The sequence below is a fragment of the Geospiza fortis genome, unplaced genomic scaffold, assembly GCF_000277835.1.
Source record: "Geospiza fortis unplaced genomic scaffold, GeoFor_1.0 scaffold138, whole genome shotgun sequence".
Lineage (NCBI taxonomy): Eukaryota > Metazoa > Chordata > Aves > Passeriformes > Thraupidae > Geospiza > Geospiza fortis.
Genome location: NW_005054307.1, coordinates 11957293 through 11984360, shown reverse-complemented (window position 1 = coordinate 11984360; position 27068 = coordinate 11957293). Strand labels below are relative to the sequence as shown.

Sequence of the window (27068 nt, the reverse complement as noted above, 5' to 3'; positions counted from 1 at the left end):
AATCCACCCAAGGCTACTGAGGAAGCTGATGGAAGTGCACACAGAGACACTTTCAACCATTTTCCAGCAGCCCTGGCTGACTGGGATCTCGAGATCCCAGCTGATTACAAGATAGCAAATGTGATGCTTGTCTTGAAGAAGGGCTGGAATGAGGATCTCAGCATCAGGCCTTGTCAGTCTGACCTTGGTGCCAGGGAAGGTCACAGAGCAGCTCCTCTTGAGTGCCATCACATAGCATGTGCAGGACAGCCAGGGAATCAGGCCCAGCCAGCACAGGTTTGTGAAGGCAGGTCCTGCTTGCCTGACCTGATCTCCGGTGACAAGATGACCTATTTGGTGGGTGAGGGAAAGGCTAAGAATGCTTCTACCTGGACTTAGGTAAAGCCTTTCACACTATTTCCCACAGTACTCTGACTAATATTACCGTTATTTCCTTCTTCTCTTTTTACCTCACTTATTCTGTATTCTTCTATACTGGAATGAATCTTCTCCGCTGTTTTTGTTCATTCTTTTATCCCATTCTTTCTTTTTCCCAGATCATGTTTTACCTTTGCACTTCTTTTTTCTGCTGTTGTTCTCCCTTCCGTTTAATCGCTCTGCCTGCCTCTCTTGCTCTGCATTGGCACTTGAAAGAAAATACCCTCAGTCAGCAGCTGAGATCTCCGTGTCTAGAAACAAAACTGAACTGCAGAGGACAAAATGCTGTGGCTCCCAAGCTTCCCAGAAGAGACAGTTCATAAATTTCACCACAGAGCTTTCTTTACACCAGATCAGCCTGGAATGTAAATTTAATCCTTTCTAGCTTCTCATCAAAAGGTACATGATCAGTCTGAAACTCTCCATCCTACACTCCTCTCTGGTTGTGAGAATGTAAAGAAACAATCCTATCTCTTTCCTCCAATCACTTAATCTCCCACTTGCTGGCAATCTGTACTAAGCCATCTTTTTTCCCAGAAAAGGATCAAGTATTTTTTCTCTGTTGAATGAATGTGGGTTCTTTTACCTACAACTTGAAACTCTCTCCAACAACAGCGTGCAAATCAGTGTTTTCTCACCTCTTTGTGTGCCACAGTTAAGAGTTCATATAAGGACAATATGCATATAGAAGTCTTCATGTATTGGTGAACACTTTGCCTATTTTTCACATTAAACCGTTGGAACAGATTCTGAAGTTTGTGAAGTTACTGTAACAAGCAACTTCCAGCAACATCTGGCAAGGCTTTTAAAACTACAGAACAATACCCTCAAGTTAGAAAGCAGGGCTGAATTCTCATGTAGCTTTCCAACACATTGCCAATACTGATTTAAACCACCTCCAACCTTGACCCCAGCACAGAACCTAACCAGGGTCGGAATGCTCACATCACCACAGCACCAAACCTTTGAGCCTGCCTGTGCTTGGCACCATTCAACCTTCCCACCAGGGCCATTCAAAGAGGAGGGATACCCTGGGAAATTTAACATGTAAGAAACAGTCAACCATTTGTCACTGAAGCAGCACCAAACTCCAGCCTGGCAGGTGTTCCATACAGTTCCAGAACCAAAAATTGCAACCACTGGAAAGTATTTTTTGTCTATTTTTTTTCCTTCCTTCAAAGTTGTCCCAGAGCCTCTTTTTGCAACTTAGTTCCCATAACAAAAGTTAGTTCCCATATATTTTTTCATATACTTCACTGAAGCATTTCTGATGGGACAAAAAGGAATGAGGAATGCACATGTCATTACCAGAATCATATTAGCACTAACATTACTGAACTTCTCCCTTCTAAACATGCAACCAGAAATACTGAAAAGTCACAGAAAATGAGGTTAATTGTGAAACACCTCAAAAGGAAGAAGGCCTGGGAAATAATGTGGATACGCCCAAATAAAGCAGAGAATTGTGTGAAAAGTGCACTTTTAAATTTAATATAAACATTAATTTTATATTAGTACTATTGAGGGAGCAGTGCAGAAAGAGATCATGCCGTAATAGAAGCAGAGAAGTAGAAGTGCTGACAGGCTTGTACAGCATAAGCCTGTTGTAGCAGAAAATAGGGAGTCTTTGGGAGTATTCCAGACCCTGCTAACAGTTAGAATGAAAGTTTAATAACAGGATACTGGCTGCAGTATTTTGCATGAATTGGAACATTCTGCTACTGGGCTACACAATGAAGAGTTTCAGCACTTAAAATGGATATTGAAAAAGAAACAAAAGAACTTCAGCAATACAAAGAGAAAGAAATCATCTGTGTATAAACAAAATCATTTGAGAAAACAGTGGCATGACTGGTATTTAGCATAACTGATGTATTCTGGCGATACCTGAAAGTGGAAAGCAGCATGAAACTGGTTTATATGATTGATCTTCTCTAGTATTTCTCACTCTTTCTCACACTTTTGGTGAGAGAATGCAAAATTTTTTGTGGTTTTTACAAACCTCTGAAGCTCAAGAAAGACAAAAACTTTTCACTAACAGAATGTCTTGTTTATCCTATGAAACCTCATGTTCACAAAGGATATAAATGATGGAAAATACAGGCTCCTCAGGAAGAACCTAATGACACATCCAAACAACAGGATACACTTGGAAGTATCAGGTTTTGTGAGCCTACTGAAGCAATATCACACAATGATACAGTACACAAATATTCAGGAGCTGCCAAACCAACAGGAAGTGAAGAAACTGGAAATTAGGGATCCCTTGCATCATTACAATCTCATATGGTTTTTTTTGATGGATAATCCACCATAATCTCCAAAAAGAAACTCTATTTAAGACAAGTAATCTGCTCCCTATTTACAGGCACTTCTTTCTACACAGAACTGTAGTTCTCCTTCCTAAGGGAAGGACAGGACAAGGGGTGTGGTGAAGGAGAGCAGTGAGAAAGAGTTGGCCCAGTCTCTGCTCTATCTAAAAACACTTCCAGACCAAGAAGTCCATTCCTCCTCCTAGAAAGCAGCTGTCTCCTTTTGTTACCCATTTGCCTTGCAGCTCAAGCAGCAGCAGTTTATGCTACTGAGAGTACCTGGCTTTTGTGAAAGGCTGCTAGGAATACTCACAAATGAATCTTTTTATGCATTTAGAAATCCATAAGAACCCTGCTTGAAAAGCTAACTTTGTTGGGTTTGGAGTCAGTGCAGGCAACTGAAAACCATGCCACTGTATTACAACTCTGGTTAGTTATGCCTATTACATCTTGAATTACACGACCATACACCCTTCTCCCCCTCCCCCCTTCTTACTGCAACAAATGGTAGTTTTTCCAGTGCTCCTTTAATCCTGGAAGAAAAACTGGCAGGACAAGGAATATTGTTTTCTGAACTAAAAAAAGGAGCTGAGGCACATTTACATAATTACATTTGTTTGGGAATGTGACTTGATTAAAAAACAGGAATTCACTAGGATTCCCAAAAGCTCCAGAGAAAACTTCTTTAACTTGACTATTTGTGCTTCCATTAAATGCCTCCTCACTTTCATTCATGGGCCAGGAGCAGAAGTTACTTTGACAATTATAGGTGAAGGAATAAACAATATATTTGGAGTAAAACAAAAAATCCCAGCTAAGCCGAAGAACAGCAGGCACTATGAGGAAAAAAATTAAAAAATCAACGAATTCTTACCTGTTATTTAGCGTGGTTGGCAGAGGATGTGTTGCATTGGGTGGCACGGTTGCATGAGTGAGAGAAGGGTTCTGTGATATTGTTGCTGGGGTCTGAATTACCCCATTTAAAGCCCCTACAATTCCATTGATTGCCAGCTGGCTGGCTGGCAGTGCTCCAATTATTCCACCCACAGCCGGCACTGCAGGAATGGTGGAGGTTACAGTCTGCATACCACTGGCCAGTGCCCCCACTGTCACACCATTGACCTGCTGACCCCCGGGCACTGCCGAGCCTGGCTGGGCCGGACTCTGCCAGGCAGGGGGTGGAGTGGAAAGCGCTGATGAACTGCTGGTGCTTTGTCCGCTGGAGGTTATCTCCTGGTGTCAAAACAAACAACAAAGCCCCCTCAGCTGCATAAAATTTCACCTAACGCCACAATGCAAGGACTGGGATGGGTTAACTTGTAACAAGTTTAGGTTTAGAAGAATGGAATTAAAATTACCTGATTTAATACAGGAAGAGAATTGTCCGGTAAAAAACTGTTTCCCAGATGAGGGCTTTTACTGCTGTTCAAGGAATCAGTGCTAGGTGCTAAAGTAATTATTTCAAAAAACACACAGTGGTTAAATTTCTGGAACATGTAAAAAGATTCAGAATAATTATTTCAAAACTATGACAAAGCTAAACACAGAAAATATAAAGTCAACTTTAAAATCATTGCTGAATAGTAAAATATTAGCTAAGTAATTGGTGAATCAATAGATTCAAACAGATGTGCTCCAAACTGAAGTAAAAGAGAAACTGCACTGAAACAAGTAGTAATAGTTCAGAAAAATAAACCAATTGATGTTTAAACATTTAACACATCAGCAAATACTTGATCTATATTCATCCTACATTTATATTCATCTCCCATCAACGGCATGTGTGGATGAAATAGATATTTCATATAAATACATGTTCAAATTACTCTGACACTTTAATAATCCCCTCTTACTTACGTGCTTGTACTGGAAAGGCATGTACTTGATGAGAAGGGCTGGGGTTTGAAGTTATTGTTGGAAAGGGCACTGAAAGCTGTGCATTGAGAAGCTGCAGTCGCTCCTTCTTGGCAGTCAGATTCTTTATCTGTTCTTCCAACCGCCTATTTTCAACTTGAAGTTGGTGTAATGATTTAAGCATTCCTAAAACTAAGACAAAAATGCACACATTCTATTCCACAGCCACATTCAATGAACAAATAACACCTTCATTCAGTTTTAAATTCTGCATTACATTTAAGACTAGCATATATGTGAAAATATAAAATTATTACAGATGTCTGAATTTTAGTGGAAAGATTTAAGATTCATTTTAAGCAATTTAAATTGTAGAAAAACGTTCACAGTTTTTTTGTGGTAGTAATTTTGGCATACCTCTACACCCTGGCTTCAATATTGATAGAGTAGCATCATTAGGGCCAGCATACATTTTAAGCAAACAGCGGTATGTGATAACAGCCCCAAATCAGAACATGAAAGTAGTAGTATTTTAGTAGCACAGGTTAACTGCAGAGTTGGGATAAATCCAGTTCAGCTGCAGTATTAGTAATTGCAAATCTTATAAAACAGAGAAGTTTGAAGAGAATATGCTCATATTCAACTAACAGCACAGGCAACCAACAAGGTTTATATAAAAACAACCAAGTTTATGAAAAGGGAGTTTTTCTGATTTACTGACTTGTGCAGTGAATCAGGAATGTATGGGAGCAATGAAAAACCCAGCAGTGCTCAGACACAGCGAAGCCGTCCCGGCGGGAGCGGCGATGTCGGCATCCCCCAGCAGGGAGCACTCTGCGAGCACCGCACTCACCCCCGCGCTCCCCGCACCAGGGCAGCGCCTTCCCCACGGACCTGCCTTTACTAAGCACAGTTTTCTCAAACTCCCACTTGGTTTCAGAACTTGGATTTCCCAACCAGAACTAGAGCGTGACTGTAAAGCCACAGGGATAGCCTCCTTTTTTTTCTTTCTTTTTATTTTTTTGGTTTTTTTAAAATTCTAAATTGTATTTGTTTAACATGACCTCTGGAGCTACTACAGACATAAGTCTACTGGTATAGGCACATCTGGTCATTTCCCAAGGATTTAGCTTTTATCCCTCCTCTTCAAGAACATACAAAGGAACCCTCAGTGAGCTCAAATGAGATGCAGTAAGACTTAGCTAAACCTGTCCTCCAGCTATCATGTTTAAAGGATTATCCCTGCATGAATTTCCTCACAATTAGCATTTTTGTCAGGATACCATTCATAAAAATACTAACTAGATACCTCTTTGCACTACCAATGAGAACAATAATGTGTTCAATAAAATACAACACAAACCATAACCTGGAATAAAATAAATTTTTTCACATATCCAGTGATTGTCTTTGATACTGACACATTACTGAGTATGAAGAGCCACGCGATCTACTGATCACTTATGCTTTTAACATACTCATTCTTGGACTATTCCACTCTATTAAACATAACTTGAGAAAATAATAATTTGCTTGCTTTAGGAACTCACAAGAAAGGCAGAACACAATAAAGACATGAAAACCCAGTAGGACACCTGCCTAACATTTGTAAATATTTTCTTTTCAAACGGCAACAGAAGTAGAAAAGTCAGATTTAACAATAAAAAATTATTATGCCAATTTATATCACACAGTATAAAGAAAAGTGGGGAACTGTAGTACAATATTTACAGTAGTGGATCTAAGAGTTCAGAATTCTTTTCCAAACTTTGCAACTGGACCTGCAAGTTACTTCCTCTTGCATGACACAACTTCCCCATCTATAAAAGGACAGATAATTATAGAGAAGTCTTTTGTAATCTACTGATGCCATGCACTAAGAACTACGCTAGAACTGTACACCACAGTTATATTTCAATTCACAGCAGAAAATAAATTTTATTAAAATTTTTGGACAAGCACAGAATAGCAGTTCTGAGTAACAGTTGGCAAAAGTCATAACAAACAGATTGTGAGTACTTACTGTCACTGGGGGTGCCTTGCTCTAATAAAAACTGTTGTCCTTCACTCCACTGCCTCTCGAGAAGCTGTTCTATGCTGGCTGCTACTGGGGGCAAATTTTCCCCACAACCATTCCCTGATTGATCATAGCGAATCTGCAAGCTGCTCACAGGGGATCTGTTGAAAATATTGCAATTTATTGTTTAAAGAAAAGGATGAAAGGACATGTATTAGAAAAAGGCTGTTGAAATTTCTTATCTTATATCAGCTCTTAGCACCTACATATCTTATGCTTCCAAGACTAAGTTAATTCATCAAAATCACTAAGAACTCCTGGTTCTCACTGCCAGGGCTTTAATAAAAGAAAGACATATTACTACAGTGTGAGAATTTATACTGAGAAAGCACATAACCTCTTCTTGCATACAGACTAACAAGACAGTAACTGACAAACAGCATTGAATTAAATTATACAACATACACTCCTAAAGCAGGAAAACATGATAATGTGGATACAACAGGGCACCAATTCAGGGGCGAAAAAAACAACCCACATGAAACTTCAAACCTTTCCCTAAGAAAACTGGGAAAAATAAAACCAATTTGTTAAAATTATCACATAGAAAGGCCATATATAATTCCACTGACTAACTCGTTCTAAAAACAGTCATGTAAATCTGGATTTCTGAAGGACTACATGAAAGTATTATTTCACAAGGATTAGAAGTTATCCTCTGCCTGTACTGTGAACACTTAATATACCTCCTTTTTTACTCATGATCACACACAGTTCCAAGAATAATCCCCTTGCCACATGTCTTTTCTCATTCAGGAGAAAATGAAATATTCAGCACAAAGAAAGCTGGTTACCTCTCTCAGGCCCTAGGAGAAGGCTTCTTTTGCCCTGGATGGGGCACAATGTAACTTGTGAGCAAAGCCAGATGTTTGGCGTATTTCTGACTCGGGTTTCTGCTCTCATGTATGCAAGGTCCCATTCCTCCTATAAGGACCAACACCAAAGCCCACTAAAAGCTGGTTCTTGGTTTTGTTGTTGGTTGTGGGGGGTGAAAGGGAGAGGGGTGGTTTTATTCAATTCCAGGAGCTCAGATTCTCAGTAGTTATTACTGCAAGCAATTGGTGGCATCATGGGATCACAGCTGTACTGTTCCACCCCTAGTGCAAACCTACCAACAAGACCACCACAGTCCCAGTACAGGACAACACAGGGAGCTCAGGAAATCAGTGTGTTAATTATGATTACCGTAATAAGCAGTGGTCACAGCACATTAGCTACCTAACGACTGTCGAGCATTTTGTAGGCACCAGAGCAAAGCGATTTTTACGAGAAAAGGTTTTAAGTAGGTGACTTAAGAGCTCTGTTAAGTATTTATAAATAGTTCCTCTTTTGCATACAGGAAGAAAGGAAAGCACTTGTTAAAACAAAAAGCTCTGATGAATGGGTAACCAAGGTAGTGTTTTTTGACGAGAGATGACAAATCAACAGCATGTAACAGTTCAGCACAGAGACAGCAAAAGCAGTTTCAAAACGCACTATTTACACGATGTGCTGAAGCAGCAAGAAGAAAAGTTTATGCAGAAACATTCTACACAAGAGGTACTACACTTACACTTCACACAAACAACCCACTTAAAAAAAAAAAAGAAAAGAAAAAAAAACAACCCAGAAAACAAATACATAAAACCACTGAACAACTCCCCCAGAAACTTCTCTCTCTTTCTGCATGTTCCTGAGCAGCACATAATGCTGCCCCTAACAGATTGTTCCTTTTGAATTATATATCACCAACAAAATTCTTGTTGGGCTTTGGACTGCTTCCTATCAATTTTGAAAAGGCAGAAACAAAGCAGTACATGACAGTATAACCTCTGCAATCCTTCACTGGAAGCTCATACAAGAGAAGGATAAAAAAAAAATCTAGATTTCTGTGTATTGCAACATTACTCAATCTCTCCTCTTCCAACTGCTCATCCTTTAGACAGGATATGGTTCCTGCGTGCTAGGGTTGAATCCTTATTCCAAAAAGTATTTGATCAGAGTTTCCAAGGATTATAAATGTGCTGTGTGGACTGGTCCAATCCTGTCATGGAGATGAGAACCCTGTTTCACAGCTTGCCTGCTTTCACAACTGTTTTTTGATTAAGTTTGGTACAGTTACCCTTACTATAGAGCATTAATTAGAAGCAATACTGCATTTAGATATAAGCATACATACAGATTTCACTGCAGGTATTACGTAACACATTTTTAAATCTAAGGTTAAGTATGGGGTAAAAAAAGTTTAAGTGCTACCTTGGGAAAAGCAGCAATTCCTTTGCAAAATGGAAACAGCTCACATATCCCAGGTATATTTATATTTCTCATATATGTATTAAAAGTTAAAATACGACAGCTTAAACATCAAACACTGTGGTTATATTGGGGTACAAAGATATAACTGTATGAACTGGAAATGACCATACAAGCTCATGAGTCACATATGTCTTCTCCAAGAGCTGCAATCAGCTGCGTCATCAACAGCAAACAAATGTTCTGCAAGTGTTTTTATTTTAAGCAACTCGCTGAAAATCACATGGTTCTTTCGGAGAACTGTGTTATTTATGTATCTCATAAGCTTCAAAGGGAACAGAGTCGAACTTGCAGCTAAATAATTTTAATAGACAAAGCAGGTAACATTTGGAGTTGCAAAGTTTCCAGATAGCAGATTTTTTAAAGTTAGTTTTTTATTCACTATAGACCATATTGTAAGTAACCAGAGTTAGTTATTTACTGAAGTGGGGAAAGTGGGGAGTTACCTACACATTTCAGAATCCTTGATGTACGTGTAATCTTTTTTGTTGTGCAAAGCAGAGGTGAAATTCGCTGACTACTGAACTTAACTGAATGAGTAGGTTTTCTAAATTTTTTCCATGCTAGGTATTTCAAACTAAATTTTTCCATCTTTCCATTTTGTTACTACAGCACCGATTTCTCCCCCTTGCTTTCTCTCACCCCACCCCCCCTTTCTGGCTTGTTTTTGAACAACCCTGCCAAGCAAAATCTCTCTCCTCTTTGCAAAGTGCTGCAGCTTCCGTACACTGCAGGAAGCTTTTCAGCTGTGCACTGAGGTGGCCTTTGTATCATCCAGATCTCCTTCAGCATTCCCATCAAAACCAGTTGGTATTTTACCATGCTGCAAGTACTGGACTGTATATACCCTGAACATACACACTCTCTAGAAGCATCATATTTACGAAGTCTACCTTCCCAAGTATTTGACCAGAAGACAGACTGAACACAGCTATGACCAATGCAAATAGCGCAAAGATCAGGTCTCTGCATATTAACTAAGAAGGCATTAAAACTTGTAATCACCACAATATGTATGCATAAGAGTACTACTTAATATAAAATCAAAAGTTCTGTAATTTTCCTAATTGTTGAGCATTTCCCTTTGCAAAATTCTCTGAAATTCCTTGTCTGTATAGATCAATTTACATGCTAATGTAAGTATACTTATTTATGCTAAGAATATGATCTAATTTGTAAATTCTCTATTTATTATTTTAGAAGCAACACATACTGGAAAACTTAAAAACAAATTCATGACTAGGTAATAATACCTAAGTATTATAATGGATAATCTCATCCCATCCAGCAAGATGTCTTTTGATTAATTAAGGAATATAATACAAGATCAACACCACCAGGCATGTACGTTAAATTACCTAATTTGGAGATATTTGTTATAAATTACCATAATAAACACATGCTATAGCAATAAAATTCATTATTATAATGCTATTTCTGTGTAACTTGCATTTTTTTAGCTATCCTAAAATTTTTTTCATGATTAATCTTTTTTTCAGATAAATCTTTCTCATGGTTAGTCCTGAAGTAATAAACACAGTAATAACGCCATAAAATCTACCTCATAATAGATCCAGTACAGAAAATAAAGCTCTCTAAACAAGGATTTGCTTAAAATACACAGAAAATATTACTAAAATATTTAAAACGCAATATTGAAATTTTAACAGCAAATATTTTAAAACAAAATAAATAACATGATATCGTTTCAGCAGAATTCTTATCTCAAAGTTTTCTAGCAAATGTGAATTGCAGCAGAACAAAAAAATACTTTTTTCTACAGGGAATCGCTATAAATTTTGAAGTTGTGAGGGAAAAGGAAGAAAATATTTGCTTGGAATTTTTACTGATATTTAATGTTTCTTATTCTTGTGATCATTGTTAAGTATATGGGATTCTGGAATTTTTGCAATTACTAAACTAGGATTGTGGTGACAAATCTGAGGAGATAAGCAGTACATATGGATTAAATGGCAGATAAATCCCTCTAAAGCAAGACTCCATTTCTTAAGAAAGGGAGTAAACTAACTTACCTACAAACCTTAATTTGTAAACCTAATTTCAGTTGATAGAAAAGTAAAACTTCAGCACAATTTTAGCTCTCTGGATGTATTAGGGATTTTTAGAAGGATATATAGATACAAAAATACTTGTTTATACACGTGTGTTTATATTTATATATATATGGGCTTTTAAAACACTTTGGTATTGCTGGTAAAAAGACAGTGAAGTTTGCAAATCTTAAAACATTTCCTCTGCCTGCACTCTCCAATGTAAATAACACTTACAGTGGTGAGAGACTTCCTCTGGGTGATCCTCCTCTGCCAACAAGGCTTCGGCTGTTATCTCCGAGATCTTGATCTGCAGTGTAAATATTTCACAGCTGATAAATCGCCTTTTCTTAGATAAGAGTTTTAATATCTGATGTAGATATTTTTAAAATACCTTCAATCTCAACTTCTATCTGTAGTTACTGCTGAAGAGTGAATAAGTAACTAGTTTAAGATTGCTGAACTGTAGCATGTAAGGTGTTGTCCTTACACATTTCTGAGGCTGTACCAGGCCATGGATTATGTTCACTTCTTTCATTCCTTTCAGTTTTACAGCACAGAAGCGTGGTTTGCATTTGCAGTACCCTCCCCTCAGCCACTTTTAATTTGTACGGTGAAAGTAATGAATCACAGCTGTGGACAGCTAATCTGTATGCTTATCACAGCAAATCCTGATGCTCTGTATTTTTTTAACACTTTGCATCCCAAAACAACTCATAAAATATATAACGTATTAAACTTACTGCTGCCATCTAACAAGCACGCATTATTCTGCAAATTTACTGAAAACTTTATGAAAGCGTATAATTCACTAATTCCTATTTATAAGCAAAGCATAGGAAAGCCCCTTGCTAAAAAGGTAGTAAAACAAACAAAAAAGGCCTCATTAAATATACGAAAACGTTTTGCTTGGAAGGACTCAAAAGGGTTATTTTCCCTATGGCCTCTCAATAAAATAACCCTATCTGCCCCCTTCAAGGTTGCCCTCCCCCTATTCTGAGTCAAGCGACCTCCGACCCCTTGGAGGGCAAAGACATGACTGATCCATTCTTGGTAAACTGCTAAACTCATTCCCTTCCCCCAAACAGGCATGACTACTACGACATGTCAACAAATCCTTACGGAGGGAATGAAACAAAGCAAAGCCAGCGGCTCATTAAAACCGCAGCGGAGAGCCCGCGGTACCAAATGCCAATCGGTAAATATTCACAAGATTATTAAATGCTGCACAAGTTCTCTAACGGGATCTCTTTCACACGAACTTGTATGTAATGCAATTTCATGAATTATGCAAATAAAGGTTTCAACTATTCACGACAAAACCCAGAGCTGTGTCACTCCGGCTGCAAAGAGCTGGGAACTGAGCGCATCAATCACAGGTTCCTGCCTGCTGACAGCTCTGCTTAAACATTTACATTTCACACACCGAGGGAAAAAAAGGGGGAAGAAAACCCGTGCTGTTCCACAGAACTGAGAATTTACTTTCAACACAGAACAACTTTGTACAGACATTCAATAACCAAAAGTTGAGCAGAAATTAAAAACACAATTTAACAACGTTTTTAAAAACAAGGAGTTCTGTGAAGCTGCACGTTTGCACCGGCAGAGGAAGCTTACCTGCTTGGCTGTTTTCTGATTGAGCTATAAGTGCTGCCATGGCTGAATTTGGATTCAGCCTATTGCCGTACATGTGGGATGGAGGCAGACTGAGAGAAGATCCAGGTAGGGTGTTTGCCTGCAAGAAACCAAATAAAACTTGAATTGTTTTTTATAACAGGGAGAAAGGCTAAATGTATTTTAAAGAAGTCTTCTTAATGCACTTTAATTATTTTTGCATGTTGAATGCTTTCTAAAACAATGTACTTCAAAGAAAAAAATGTTTTCCTTTTGTGAGTATAGAAACAGAATTGCAGCGCTTCGGAAAATAGATGAGGTTTTAAAGGGTGTTGTATTTGTGGCTGGCAAGATCTTCTAATTAAAGAAAACTCTTCTCATAAAAAAGTACTGTAGCAAATATTAAAAATACCTAAAGTGCATTCTAAAACAAGCACAGTTTACAGGACGGGTAGACATCCCTGAGATCCTGAAGTATGCGCTCAATGCTAGGACTTAGTAGCATGGCGACCATGTGGTTATCCTACTAATTATTTAATCTTATTAAACCATTTACAAAATAAGGGCAGGTAGACAACAGATGTCTCACAAATGCTTGGGTTCCTTACATCACAAGCCGGCTGTGGAGGTCAAAAGGTCCAACTTTCAGCTCTATAGTTTAACTACACAGAGCCATATTTCCTTTGCTCGACTCCGTCATTAGTAAAACGTGCACAGTATTTTGTTACTTCCTATTTTGATAGACTTGGAAGCCTGGTGTTTTTTTGTTTTGTTTTGTTTTTATTTTAAAGAACGCAAACAGCCATTACAAGTATGTTTTCTATACAATAGGGGGCTCCGGGAACCACAGCTTTGCCCTGACCCCATATAAGGAACTGTATTTTTGGCAGTTGGCCAGCTCTACTTATTGAAGAGCTCCCAAAGTTTGTGTTCATTCATGTTGCTAACCACAATTCTGAAGGTCTCTGCTGGGACTTGTGCCAAACAAGCGAAAATGAACCCTTAAACAGATGAAGCTAAGGAGGCTGGCCAAAATCTTGCATAATCCAATGCAATAAAAATACCTTCTTCCTTGGCTGCTTATGCTTTTTCCCTTTCGAAGAAAAAAAGATTTGTGTCAAATGCTAAGTTGCAGAGACAAGCAATCAAAGAAATAAAATCACGGCTGCTTATTTTAAAGGCATTTTCCTACCTGATAAAAAATTATTTCAGAACAAAGAAAAGACTTGGGGGGGGGGGAGAATCAAAGATACACAAACCTGTGTGATCACTGGTTTTAAAATTAATCTTCTAAGAAAATGCAAACAACCTTTACAAATGAAACTTTTTTTGAAAAACAAAAAAGGAAGGTGAACAGTAAGGAACTCAATTTGTGGGACATTTTGACATGCATAACTGCACACAAGAGACAGGGGAAACATACTGGTTATTACAGCAAAATATTACACAGTATAAACTATGTCTCTGGAAAGAATCACACACTACCATTAACTTTTGGCTTTCTGCCAACATATTAAACTTGATGAATGGACTTTTATGAATTCACACAACCGTTTTCAATGATGCTTTATTTACTATATATTGGTGAGAAATTGTGCCTGATATTTACATTCTTCTACTGTCACAAAGTTAGAAAAAGCCACAAGTAATTGCTTACAATGATCAGGGGTTCATTCACTTTTCAGTTCATAGGTACATGCAAGATTGCTAGACATGGAACCACAGTGTCACTTCAAATCTGGCTGTTACTTGTTCTGGTTGTTTGCTGGGCTTTTTTTTAAGAATTGCATATCTTTAGTAGAATTCGTCTGAATTATTTCTAAGTCTTAAAAATAATGCAGGCATTTCCACCTACCCAGGTACAAAAGCTTCCAAAATACAATACAAATTAGTACTGTGACACTGATTAAGGCAGCAACACTGCACAGCTCCTGCTATTTTTCTCCAAAAAAATGCCCACAGGGCAGTTTCAACTTAACTATTGCTGTTCTAGCAACCTTCAGCTGTTTTCCCCTCAAAACCAAACAAACTTCAGTCAAGTCCTTTCACTGATAAAACCTTACAGAATGGACTATTAAGAGATTCAACCAGTATTATCATTCAACCATATCTAAATGATCAGACTAGGAAAACAGAAGTTTATATGATGATATGAGCTCTACTCATGGTTTCGGGGGTTGGGTGGGGGCAGGTTTTAAACTCCAAACACCAGGTTTTAGTTCTGTATAGTTTTAGCATTTTTCCCTAAATTTTGTTTTATTCCAGTAAGTGTATGTACTGCTCACATTTTATACAGAATCTTCTATACTTAGCTCTCAGTCCATGTAATTCACTGCAAGGCTGCTTAAAACTGTGCAATAGCAGCTATATATTGATTTATGATGGCATGGTAGCTATAATCAGCAAGGGGAATACACATTTATTTGACTGAAACTTGTACAAATAGCTTTAAGAATTTTCTGAAAGTACCTAAGTATCTTGAAGGGAGTTGCTAAAGTTTGTTGAGTTAACTATCACACCACGAAACAGAAGACATCAAAGGAATTAAATGTTTGCTAAGTGGGTTGATATAACAGATCAAAAGACTTAGCAGGATTTAAACAATATCTAAGAACTTGAGTTTTCTCACAAGTAGTGGTTTCACCCTAAATGCTACCCCTGTTTGCATTTTAAAATAATAGTAAAGGTGTCTTACAAGTTGGAACTACACAATTTCCAATGCCATCCTGCATATGCAACTCTTGAAGGAAAAAGACACAATTAAATTTTTCAAGTAAGTTGAAGGCACATAAAAAGCCTCTGAAAATAAGTTTTTTAAACAGCAATGTAAACCGACAGAATAATGATTTGTGAAGCTTTCTTATATATGTGACGACTTCATCTGACAAGAAGTAGAGAAGGTGGAGGAGTGCTACATTATTTAAAGGTGAAACAAGAGCTTCATGTTTCACTCACAGTCGAAACAAGCTGTAGCAAGCATTTATTAAAAATGCGCAATCATCCTGTCAATACATATTAAGGTCACAGGACTGACACATGTTCTAAAATGCAGAACTTTTAAGGCTGTATTATTCTTTATTTCAACTCTTTCTATTTAAACACTCAACACAATACATGATCAAAATGTGTGAACTAATAAAAACCCAAGACTACTAAGTATTTCTTTTGAAAAGGCAGCAAATTTTCCTGAAAATCTTTTAGCAGAAGGATTTAAGCCCATCTATGGACATACAACACACTGCTTTCCTTTATGGTATGTTCAATAAATCAGTAAAGTCATAAGCAGCAGAGCAGCACAGAAGGACAATGCACAGTAATTCAGAGAATGCCCATGTGCAGTAAGAAATGATTGATATTTGACTGATGTTTAAAAACACTTCCTCTACAGCAACAGAGAAAGTACAAGCATATTCTTCTAATTAAAGAACAAGATTTGCATGTTAATGACATTTAACTCACATATATATGTGTCCTCCAAAATATTTAGAATAGTTTTATTTGTCTGCATGACTCCAGGACAGTATTTAACGGCGTGACTATAAGGTTTCCAGAGCATTCATATCTGAACATTTACTCCTATCTGAAATTTCCAGGCAAAGCAGTCCCTTCAATCAAAAGTTACATGTTCTTTCAGCAGAAAAAAACAAAGGGGAGAAAAATGAGACAATACTTAGCTGTACACAATCAGATTGAGTCTCAAAACTTTGAGACTCTTTGAACATGCCTTTTCCCCCATTCCTTTCAAGTTTTATGCTATGAAATATTTTCTGATAACAGGCCTCATTTCTGTCTCAGCTCCACACCAGTAAGGTTTTAATACTCAGCGTGTGATGAGAGATGAAACCAAGTGTGAACAACTTTTGGGTCCCATGAGTAGGCTGACTGTTGAAGCTGTCAGGTTCAATTGCATCATTCCACATTATTCAATGCCCCAAACTGCTCCCTAATTGTTAGAGGCTTAACATATTCAAAACCATTGTTTAGGCTAATGCTGAAATGCCTACAGTTGAGTTTCCACAAAGCAAGGGGAGGGATTTAATTGTAGTTAAACCATTACTGAACTCTCTTCCTTTCCTGATAGGGCAACAAGGATGGCCAGAACAACCAATTCCAAGACAGCTTCTTAATCAGTTTATATCCAATCATCAGCCCTTTCCCCCTCTGCTTTAAAAACTGTCATTGCTATATTGTAGCTTTGTGTTATATCATATAGTGCTTTACAATTAGTGACACATTACCTAATTACCTATTTCCGCCAGTATTTTTTTTTGTCAAAAATAATTTAGCAGGTTAATTTTACTTCTTGTTTAACATAAAAACATATCATTGTTCCTGTGGTTGGGGTCACACCATTTACCAATCATACCAGGTTATTCATCACAGCATGATGCTGTGATATGAAATGCAGAACTACCCCCTGCTCCTACTAATACAAAGTCAAGAAATAAAAAGCATTAGAGATACCACTAACTACTTATGGCCCACTGCTACTGAAATAATATAGGAAATTTCGATGCAAATGAAATTTAAAGCTACATTTTCTGCAAGCTGTTCTGCTACTCTTCTGAGATGTTACAAGCACTTTCCATGCATGCCTAGTTTCATGAAATATGGAAGGAAATTCAAGCACAGGACCAAGTGTAACCATCAGTTTACTTCATCTAGAAGACATCTTAAGCTGATGCATTTTGGTCTATGGCAAGCAACATTTATCTGAACAATTAATTATATGAAGCCTGCATTGAAATTAAATGACATTAAATATGAACACATACTAATTCTAGATACATAACTATAATAAAACATTTATAATGTGCATATATAAAAATTATTTTACTTTTTTGAGAGGTGAAAAGAGCTGCCCATCAAGTGACAGCAGCAGAAGCAACCTTGCCTTGTGTTTCCTACCTTAACTTGGGCAAGTGAAGAAATACTATTTTTACCCCTAGAATTTTTAAGGCTTTTGCGTGGGTATAGAAGGTAATGGGAAGAATATGCTATTGCTTCCTTTTACTCTTTCAGTACTTCTGGTACAACCTCTAACTGCATTTAGGAGAGGTGAGGGACCCACCAATGCCCCTCATCACTCCCTCCTGTGAATTGCCAGCTGCCCCTTGGGATGGCAAAGCACCCCCAAACAAGGGTGGTCACAGCATGGCAGCACAGAGGGGTCCTGCCACATGGACACTTTCTCATGCATCCCTTCCTGCCACACAACCCTTGAAGACTTTCACCACAAATACAGAATTTGCTTAGAAATCTCAGAATGCTTATCATCGCCTTGTTTCCAATGGAAAATCAAAAATCTAAATTCCTGTTTGTTTTCCTATATGCCAAGAAACACAGGTGGAAGACAACACAAAAAATCCTTAATAAAATACAGTTCCCACATTTCTTCTGAAAATTATCATGTGACTTTTTGAAACAACTAGCACAACACAAAACAATGTTAATCTGTAGTATGATAATTACTATTCATATGTTTTAATTAAACTGATACTTTGATTTACATATACTTAATACATGTTTTGGCTGTCTTAAGTTGAACACAACTAAATTTAAAAAACAATATTGACCACTTGACTAAAACAACCTACAGCACTACTGATGACTGTAATCAGAGCGGATTTTTACAGCAAACCTCACCTCACCTGCTTTCACAATCATCAATGCAAATCAAACCCAAACATCCACTGTAGTTTTTTTACAGATTCTTTCTATGAAAGCAACACTGAGATTGAAAAGACAGCCCTCACATACTGCCACCATTACCATCCAAGCACTCCGAAGCCCTTAAAGTTTGGGGATTTTTAAAAACATAATCAAGGTCCAATTGCACAAAAAATGTTTTTGCCACCTGGCTGAAATAAAAGAATTAACTGGAGAGTATAATTAGGAGGTTGGAAATGTTGAAATAAAATCAGGAAAAGGGTTTATGATGTCTTAGAAGATCAACTTTTTATTCAAAAAGAAGATTAATTACAAGTGTACAGATTGTCATAATTTAAATCTGTCAGGAAAACTGTATTTGTGACATCATTCTGTGCATACAATACTCACATTACTAGTAGTTTTTCTGTCTGCAGCAAAAATAAATCCTTCGAACTTCTAGCTGTAATGAAGACTCTAGCTTATGAACAAGCTAATAATCAAATACTGTCTTTGAGAATCAATTGTTTTGATTAAACATACAAATAAATCCTTCAATTAAAAGAAACCATCTAATCTTCAAACACCAGCAGTCAAGTATTTTCCAAGAAAGGCATGAATGAATGCAACTGGGAAACACAGTGGGATTTGAAAGGCAAAATGAAAAATTAATGGCACACCTACAGAAACTAATTTATACCTCTGCCCAGTGTACAACAAGGGCACATAAAGTCATTAAAAACCACATGGATAGAAGGCCTATCTTCCAGTAATGTGAAAACACTATAACCTCAACTACCACTTTCCTCCTCTCTTTCATGTTGACTAACTAGATATTATATAAATTTTTAAGCAATTAAGATCTATTTATTTATATACCAGACATAAAAAGACACTTACAAAAACTTTCTAGAATGCTACCTCATTAAGAGGTCTTTTTTTGTTTTGTTAGGATTTTTTTGTTGGGGGTTTTGTTTTGTTTCAGGTTTTAGTTTGTTTTTTAAAGGAGGCTTTGTAGAGATAAGATCCTGGGATTCCTCCACAAGCCTAACTGAAAACAGAGCCATCATTTCAACACAAAGCCCTTTCACCTTAAGTTGGTTGCTCTATCGTTTCCATCTACCTCTGTCTTCACAGCACTTAAACTGTATGTGCTCTACATGGACATGGAAGCAGTATCTTGGCCAAGAATCTGTTTACCTAGGAACTCTAATCTATGTATGAGGAATCTCAACTTCACTCTCATGTTGACTAGTAGAGAAATTACTTCCTTAGGAAACAAACTTAGTATATCCATAGAGGAATCTATTTTCTTCATACCAGTATTCCAAAGAAAGGAAGACACTTGCAATAGGCAAATAATTCTGAGATCTGAGAGAAAAGTAACTTTCAATATAATCTATAATTTCAAAAAGAGTAATAATAAAGAATCAACTACTTATCCACAAGCATGGACATTTTAACTATCTAAATATCAACAGTCTTTGCTACTTAAGTGATGAAACAAACACTTTCAGTAGCAGAATTGCTGCTGTGTAAAAATGCTTGCAAGATTCTCAACATTTACACAAGGCCTATAAGGCCACTGCCTCAGCAACCAACTCTGCAGCTTGCAACAAACACACACCATGCATAATTGAAAATTTTCTCAAGTAAGACCTAAACATTGTTTCATCTAAATAGTTTTATTATTTCCATTGCATACAAACTAGAAAATTTCACACTTTTTACATTCACCACCATTATTATTGTCTCAGGCAGCTAAATTGAAGTAGCGCTACACTCAGTTCAACGAAGAGGTCAATGTGCCTCAGTTGCCTGGAGACTGATGGTTGCTACAGCAGCACCAGATAAGCCAAGCTAAATAAGCTTCAGCTTGAAGGCAGAAAACATTTATTGCTAGAGCGAAACATTGATGCAGTTGTCTCAGCATGCGGCACTGTGCAAAACCCTGCACTGCCTTTCAGACTTCCTCCACACTGCACAAGTCCACATGAAGCTTTCTGAAGCAAGAGGAAAACAAGATTTTCATCGGGCTAAATACTAGATTACTTGCAACTATGATTCCTTTGTTCTTCTAGTTGAGTCACATGTTAGAAGGAATTTTCCCTCTGGCTGTAAATTCTTCCTCCTTGCTACTCTCCTCCTCCCCCACCCCAAAAATCCTCAGACTGCATGACAAGAAAATTAGTTTTTTACCCATTTTGCCCAAAAGTAGATAAAAATTAAAACAGCTTTTAAGTGGGAAACAGGACAATTTTAATGGGGAAACTTTTACCAGTACAGTTCTTCCCCATTTTCATTTTGCAAGACTGAAATTTAAGTGGCTGTGACACAAATATGATTGAGTAGGTTTGGAAGGAAAGCCTCTGTTTTGCACTGACATCCTACACCACAATATCAAACCTCTCTGTCTACAACATACTGAGGGATGCATTTAGCACACTTTCTAAATCTAGAAGCACTGGAGATTTCCTGTGGCAATGAGTCCCAAAGATGAGCAACATACTCTATTAAAAATTATTTCTTTTTTTTTCTGGATGTGCTGAGATTTCCTTTTGTATCTTTTTGTTAAGTTATAAGGAAAACCAAATAATTTCAGAATCCAAACAGCCTGTGATCCATGTTGATATTTTACCTTTGACCTAGTGGGTAGGAGCCTCTTTGAAGAGACTTTTAGCATCAAGAAGTGCTTTGATAGGAACATAAAATATGTTAATTGGTTTTCATGTATCCAGCATTTCTATTGATTAGAGAATTCTAGTACCACAGTAAGGATCTAATTTCCTTTTTCTGGAAGCATGCTGCTTAAACCATGCAACATCATTATCTCCAGATGTTGTATTAGTCTCTTTTTAATTATCACTCATATTAAAGGTAATACAAACAACAACAACAAAAAAAAAACCTAAAACACCAAAAAAACCACCAAACCTCCAACAAACAACACCCCCTCCCCAAATCAACAACATACACTGTATGACAATGTATAAACTGAACTTAAGAAATGAACTAACTTACTTGTTTTGGAGAAATTTCAGAATGTATTAATGTATTGCCATAATTGCTGTCTATGCTTTACCTTAATGACTAATTACTAAGAGGTGAGAGGTTTCCCAACAAGGCACCCACCAAATATGCAGTAGAAATCTTTAACTATCTGCACTCTGGACTTCCTAAGAGCTCTTATGGCATTCAGTATCTCAATGATTTCTATGTTAAGGAACAGACTTCAAAAAATGTCCTGAAAAATATGTAAAGAGAGTAAAATTCTTCTTAAGTTCTGAAAATCACCTGATTACATGTCTAATGGAGTTTAATGTAATTACACTAAGTTACTTTGCACTGAAAAAAAAAAAGGATTATTGCTTAAATTAGTTTGTTGATGTCGTATCAAAGACTCCAATTTTAAGATGTTCTGACCCTGACTACAGGAGTATTACACCAACTCTTAGCTTACATATGGTTGATATGTGCATCTTTGGGAGCAGAGCAGGAAACTCAAGCAGCCAACCATCTCATGCAGGTCACATCTGTCACACATTGAAGTCCCAGAACTGACGGCAGTTTGGGTTTTTTCCCCCCACTTATTTATTCTACTCCCCAAAGAAAATTTGATTAAACACTGATAGCTGATAGACCAGCCATTTTCTAGAGTATCCACAGGCAGGATGGCCCAGAACCATCCCTTAAAACACTGCAGATGTGCACAGCTCTAGCAAACTCCAGATGCTTAACCTGAAACTTTCTTCTTTCCTTCCTCACCTTTACTTTGTGCTGTATATTAAATTTTTAAAGAACCAAAAATCCAAACCAGCAGGAAACAAGGTGTGTTTCTCTGAACAAGAATGGGAAATAAAAGTGGACAAAGGAGTATATTCCTTGGCCATACTGAATTTAAGAATGCAGCATCCATAATTTGAGCTTACAACTGTAAACTTGGAAGCAACATCAATCAGGTAGGTGCATTTTACCATCCCATGAAAATGCCCAAACCCCTCTCCTGCAGACTTGCAAAACCCCTCTCAACTTGAATTTTCAGCAAAGGAACATCTGCTTGTTTAAGATGTACTATTAAGTTCCTTCATAATTCCACTCCTGTTGTGGAAGGTACAAGTAAGATTGCTCCCAAAACTGTTCCTAACTTCTTTGCTGAAAGGAACAAAAACTAAGAATAGAGCTCCTATTTCCTGTCTTTTCATTTATTTTCCCACGAGTGCTAGAATATAAAATAAAAAGGACAAGAAAGTTCCCTTGATAGCATGCAAAATGATGAGCAGACTTAAACTATGACAAGGAAAAAAACCACTAAAAAGAGAAGCCAAAAATAGTATAGACTAGTAATTTGGAGAATGAGCAGGGGAATACAGAGATCCAAAATGAGGGACAAGATTAATTCAGAAAATGAGAAAATAAAGACCACAGGGCAGATGCATCTGAAACATCACATGTCCTACATTCAAAAAAGATCTCAAGATTCCTTAGCTTTCACATTCCTCTGTTGTTAACAAGTAACTCTAAATCTACCTAAAAAAGTAAGTCTTATCTCCCCCTAGAAGCTGGATCAGACAAAGAGGATAACCACCTCCATTCCTTCATTTATATGAATGCTAAAGAAAATCCTGGGGGCTTTTGTACTGCTCCTAATGGAAGTAAACCAAAGGAACTCTGGAAGGGACAATGGATGTGATAAAAATGTTCTATGGGAACATATTTTTTCCCAAGACCTTCTCTTTAGAATTTCTTAACATCTTTTTAAAAAAGAGACATGCAAAAAATTCCTTCAAAAATTGACAAATTTATGATGTCCCCACAATCGTAATTACAAATGCCCAACAGAGATGGAAAAAACAGCTGAAATCTTACAGAATGCACCTTAGTAGCACATCTTTGAGGCTATCCCAAGTTTTAGCACTATTCCAAGAGCCGATCTGTTAACATAACTGAATAAGTGAGCAGACAAGATTTGGTCATACTTGCTCTCTTAACTAATAGTTTAAGTAAAACCTAATTTTTTAGTATTATCTTTTACCTGCTACAGAGGTACAAGCTTACCTTAGCTTATAACCTCGGATGATGGTTTTCTTTTAATCAGAACACTACACAAGAAACATACCAGCACATTCTTATCTGAAGACTTCCACGGTCAAGAGCTGGGCAAACACTGAGAATACATCCACAAGAGCCCAGCAAGCAGACAGCATTCTGATGGAACTTTGCAGAACTAAGTAGGTAAACCCTAACCCTTGACATTTAATCAGTCATTTACGCTAAATGGGAAGGGGATGAGGGGTAGGGGAAGATTTAAAAAAAAAATAAAAATAAAAATAAATTTAAAAAAAGGTTTCTTCAAGTGAAGAACAACTGCATGGTAAACTAGGATCTCCTGACTGAATCTCTCCAAGGTAGTACAAACCTAGACTCACTGAAGTAGTGGAGGACTTTGTTAATTCAAATACAGGAGCTCACTTTTACAGCTGTCAACCAAAACTCACTATTTCAATCTCCCTGTGTATCTCAAACCCAAGACTCTTTAAATGGTAGTACCTGTGAATAAGATCTTGACAAGTAAATCTGTGACCACTTGAAAACAAGTTTGGTAGTGAGGCAAGTTACACAACTCCTTTGCTTCTTTGGGGATGAAAAAGAAAAAAGCCCCCAAGGCAACTCACAAGAAACAAAGGCGAAGGAAGGACAGGAATTTTAAGCAGTTAACCTATGGAGGGCTCTCTAGCTCAGCTAAACAGTAAGAGAAGGTCCATCTTCTAGGGTATACTTCTCTTTTTTTGTGACAACACGAGGGAAAAAACCACTATGGTCTTTCTCTTCCTAACTCATAAAGTTCAGGTTTTGTCCAATTGCTTTTTCAATCTGTTTTTCTTTTGACAGAGGTTAACAAACAGAAGTGGCAGTGCACAACTCTTGCTTATTTAACTTCTCCATGTCAGTTGATTTTACAGACCTTTGTCATATCCCATCTCAGTGTCTCTTTTTGAGGCCACGAGTCCCTCACTATTTACTCACTCCTTATAAAGCTGCTCTTTGCCATTGTTCACTGCCATGGCTCTTCTTGTACCTCTTTTGGCATGTACCATATCTGCTTTGAATAGAAACTGTCCTCTCCCTTTAACATTGATTTTATTTGCCCTCTTACCACCTTGTCAACACAGGCTGGTGAGGTCTTTCAGCAATTTGTGACAGCTGATCTTCATAATGGCCCACTGCATAACCCAGCATAATCAGCAAACTTGGTGTGTGTTCCTCCTCCTCCTCCTTTCCCCAGACCATTTCTGAATATGTTGAGCTGTACAAAAGGCCAAGTCTTCCTGAGACTCTGATGGCAAACCTCTCCTCTGTGAAAACTGACCATTGACTTATTTGGGGTTTTTTTTAAACTTTTAACCTGCTACTAAACTACGACACAACCCTTCCCCCAAACTCCAAACTGTTCAAATTAAATGTTGTCAGTGAGTTAAGAGTGTGAAACAATCTTTGGAAATGAAAAATAAAAATGAGAACTTCCTAAAGTACCAAATTTTTAATTAATTTGTTTAAAGTAGTTTCTATCAATTTGTGCAAAAGAGATACCACTCAATTTTGGGTGAAACCACCCTATTTCTTTAGAAAACCAGTCCAGAAGAATTCTGTAAAAACATGAACTGCCACCTATAAGGACAAATTGCTATTTGATATTGCAATGTAATCTGTGTTGGTCTTCACACAGCATTTTTGCTATCCATGCACTATAAACACCTGCTTGTGCACACATACACACATTAAGCTTGATTTTTTCATGTTTACATCCACTATCTTAGACCACTGTAGATAAATTACAAGTTCATTGCTTATAAGTACACAAAAAATATATATTTGATACATTCATTCTAAGAGAGATCCCCATCACGAAATGAAAAATGCAAGAAACAAGGAGTATAAAATCACCATATATATTGTAGTATTCCTTCGTACTTCAACAGTAATCATGGTGATTTTCTGCAACTATAACTTTGTATTCTCTTAGCTTGATAAATGTAATCTTGTTCAACTTAAATTCACACAAAAAACTATCATAAAGGTGTTTTTTCTGGTTCATTACTTCAACTATGCCACCCTTCTGCACATCTCCCATGCCTCCCTTATTCCTTCACCGTCAAACATGAACTATTGATCTTCATTTCCATGACTTTTCAAATACAAAATTATAATGTATATGTCAACATTCATTTGTTACCAAGATGTCAGCCTTGGCCATCTCTTTGCCAGGGTTAGCCTAGCTGTCCATTTGTTAAATCTTCCAAACAAAGCACTCTTTAACTGATACCATCATTTTTGCATAAAAAACTGAAAACTTTACATATTTTACGTATCAAAATCCTTTCTTATGTTCTGATTAAACACTGGTTAGAACACTGATGAACTGCAACCAGCATTTATGCTGCTAGTCATAATATAGTTATTATTAATAAGCTCTTCCTCAGACTACATTTAAAAAAATCTATGTGCTCTACAAATTAAGACTATGTAATACTACGGGGAACTTGCAGCCACTACAACATTTCATAACACATATAATGTTTATTAACCTATTTTCCAAATATATTACTGTTTCTTTTAACATTGAAATTAAGCAGGTCAGTAACATGGTTTTCTATCTTAAACTCTTGTGATGGTTTACCTGAGTTGCAGCAACAACAGTAGTTATAGAAGGCGCAGTTGAAGGTGATAGAGCTCCCACTTGCTGCAAGTGGCCTGAAGCCTGCTGAGGTAAATGAGAACTGGAAACGGGAGTGCTAGATCCTGAGCCAGATACTGCATTTGGAAATGATACTGCTACATCATTGCTGCTAAAAATACCTGAAAAAAATTACAAAAACAATTACATGCATCTCTCTCTCTCCCCCTCCCTCTGTTTACTAGTAACCATGTAAATATGCAGTAGAAAATTAATCAAGACAAACAAGATCACTTAATACGTAATGCAGAAATCTCCTGTGTAGAAATTCTAACCATGCTGATTAATAAAAGTGCTCTCATCATTTAACATTCTACAGTTCAGGGAACACAGATTGATTCACTTTTAAGTTTTTTGTAAAACATATGTGATAAATCAAATATTTATGTGCGTTACAAACTGCTCAAATATTAACAGTGGCAGAATTTTTTGCTAAAATGCCTGTCTTCAACTGAGTCTGCTATCAGAGTTTGTTCTTTCAATGTATTACTGTTAACTAAAGAATGAAGTATTGGGCTATATAACTGAACACACAGCGTACAAATGGAAAAAATACTTTTTAACTATAAAGTAAATGTTACTAAACAACATACATTTGTTCAAAACTGTAATTTTGGCAACTAAGGATTGCTTGTGCTTTTTCAGAAAAATATTGACAGCAAGTCTGAGGACAAGGTACTCAGATTTGCCAATAGAACTGGTGGTATTTCATTTATTCACGAACTGTAATTCCATCCATGATCTATACGAATGCTTGACTAACATTTCTGCTAGAACAGCCAACAAATAAACGACTAAACACATTAACATTAGTCAGAGTTGTAAGTTAGCAATTTAAATAGGAAGAGTTCACACCCCTCTGTGAAGCCATTACTTCTGTTCATCTACATGCAGGGTAAAGTTCATTATAGAGGTTGGGAAAAAAAACCCTACTGACCAGAAGCCCAGGACAAGAAGTAGTACCTGTCTATGAAACCGTTAGGCTCCACGTGCATTAGATAAGTGAGCTGTCAGCTGGCCAAGGAATATCAAGCATGGTAGCACTGAACTGCAGTTAGAGGAAGAGTGCC

The 27068-nt window shown here is 37.2% G+C and overlaps 1 protein-coding gene across 2 annotated transcripts in view; it reads right to left on the bottom strand.

The window, feature by feature from the left end:
• The window catches only part of MLLT10 (MLLT10 histone lysine methyltransferase DOT1L cofactor), a 101263-nt gene that overhangs the window by 6159 nt on the left and 68036 nt on the right, over positions 1-27068 (bottom strand). For both annotated transcript variants that reach the window (XM_031066797.1, XM_031066798.1), the window contains 7 exons: positions 25942-26120; positions 12621-12738; positions 11241-11313; positions 6607-6761; positions 4587-4775; positions 4088-4176; positions 3604-3962 (listed from right to left, as the gene is read on the bottom strand). In XM_031066797.1, coding sequence (XP_030922657.1) covers positions 3604-3962; positions 4088-4176; positions 4587-4775; positions 6607-6761; positions 11241-11313; positions 12621-12738; positions 25942-26120 — 1162 coding nt within the window. The remainder of the gene's footprint in view (positions 1-3603; positions 3963-4087; positions 4177-4586; positions 4776-6606; positions 6762-11240; positions 11314-12620; positions 12739-25941; positions 26121-27068) is intronic.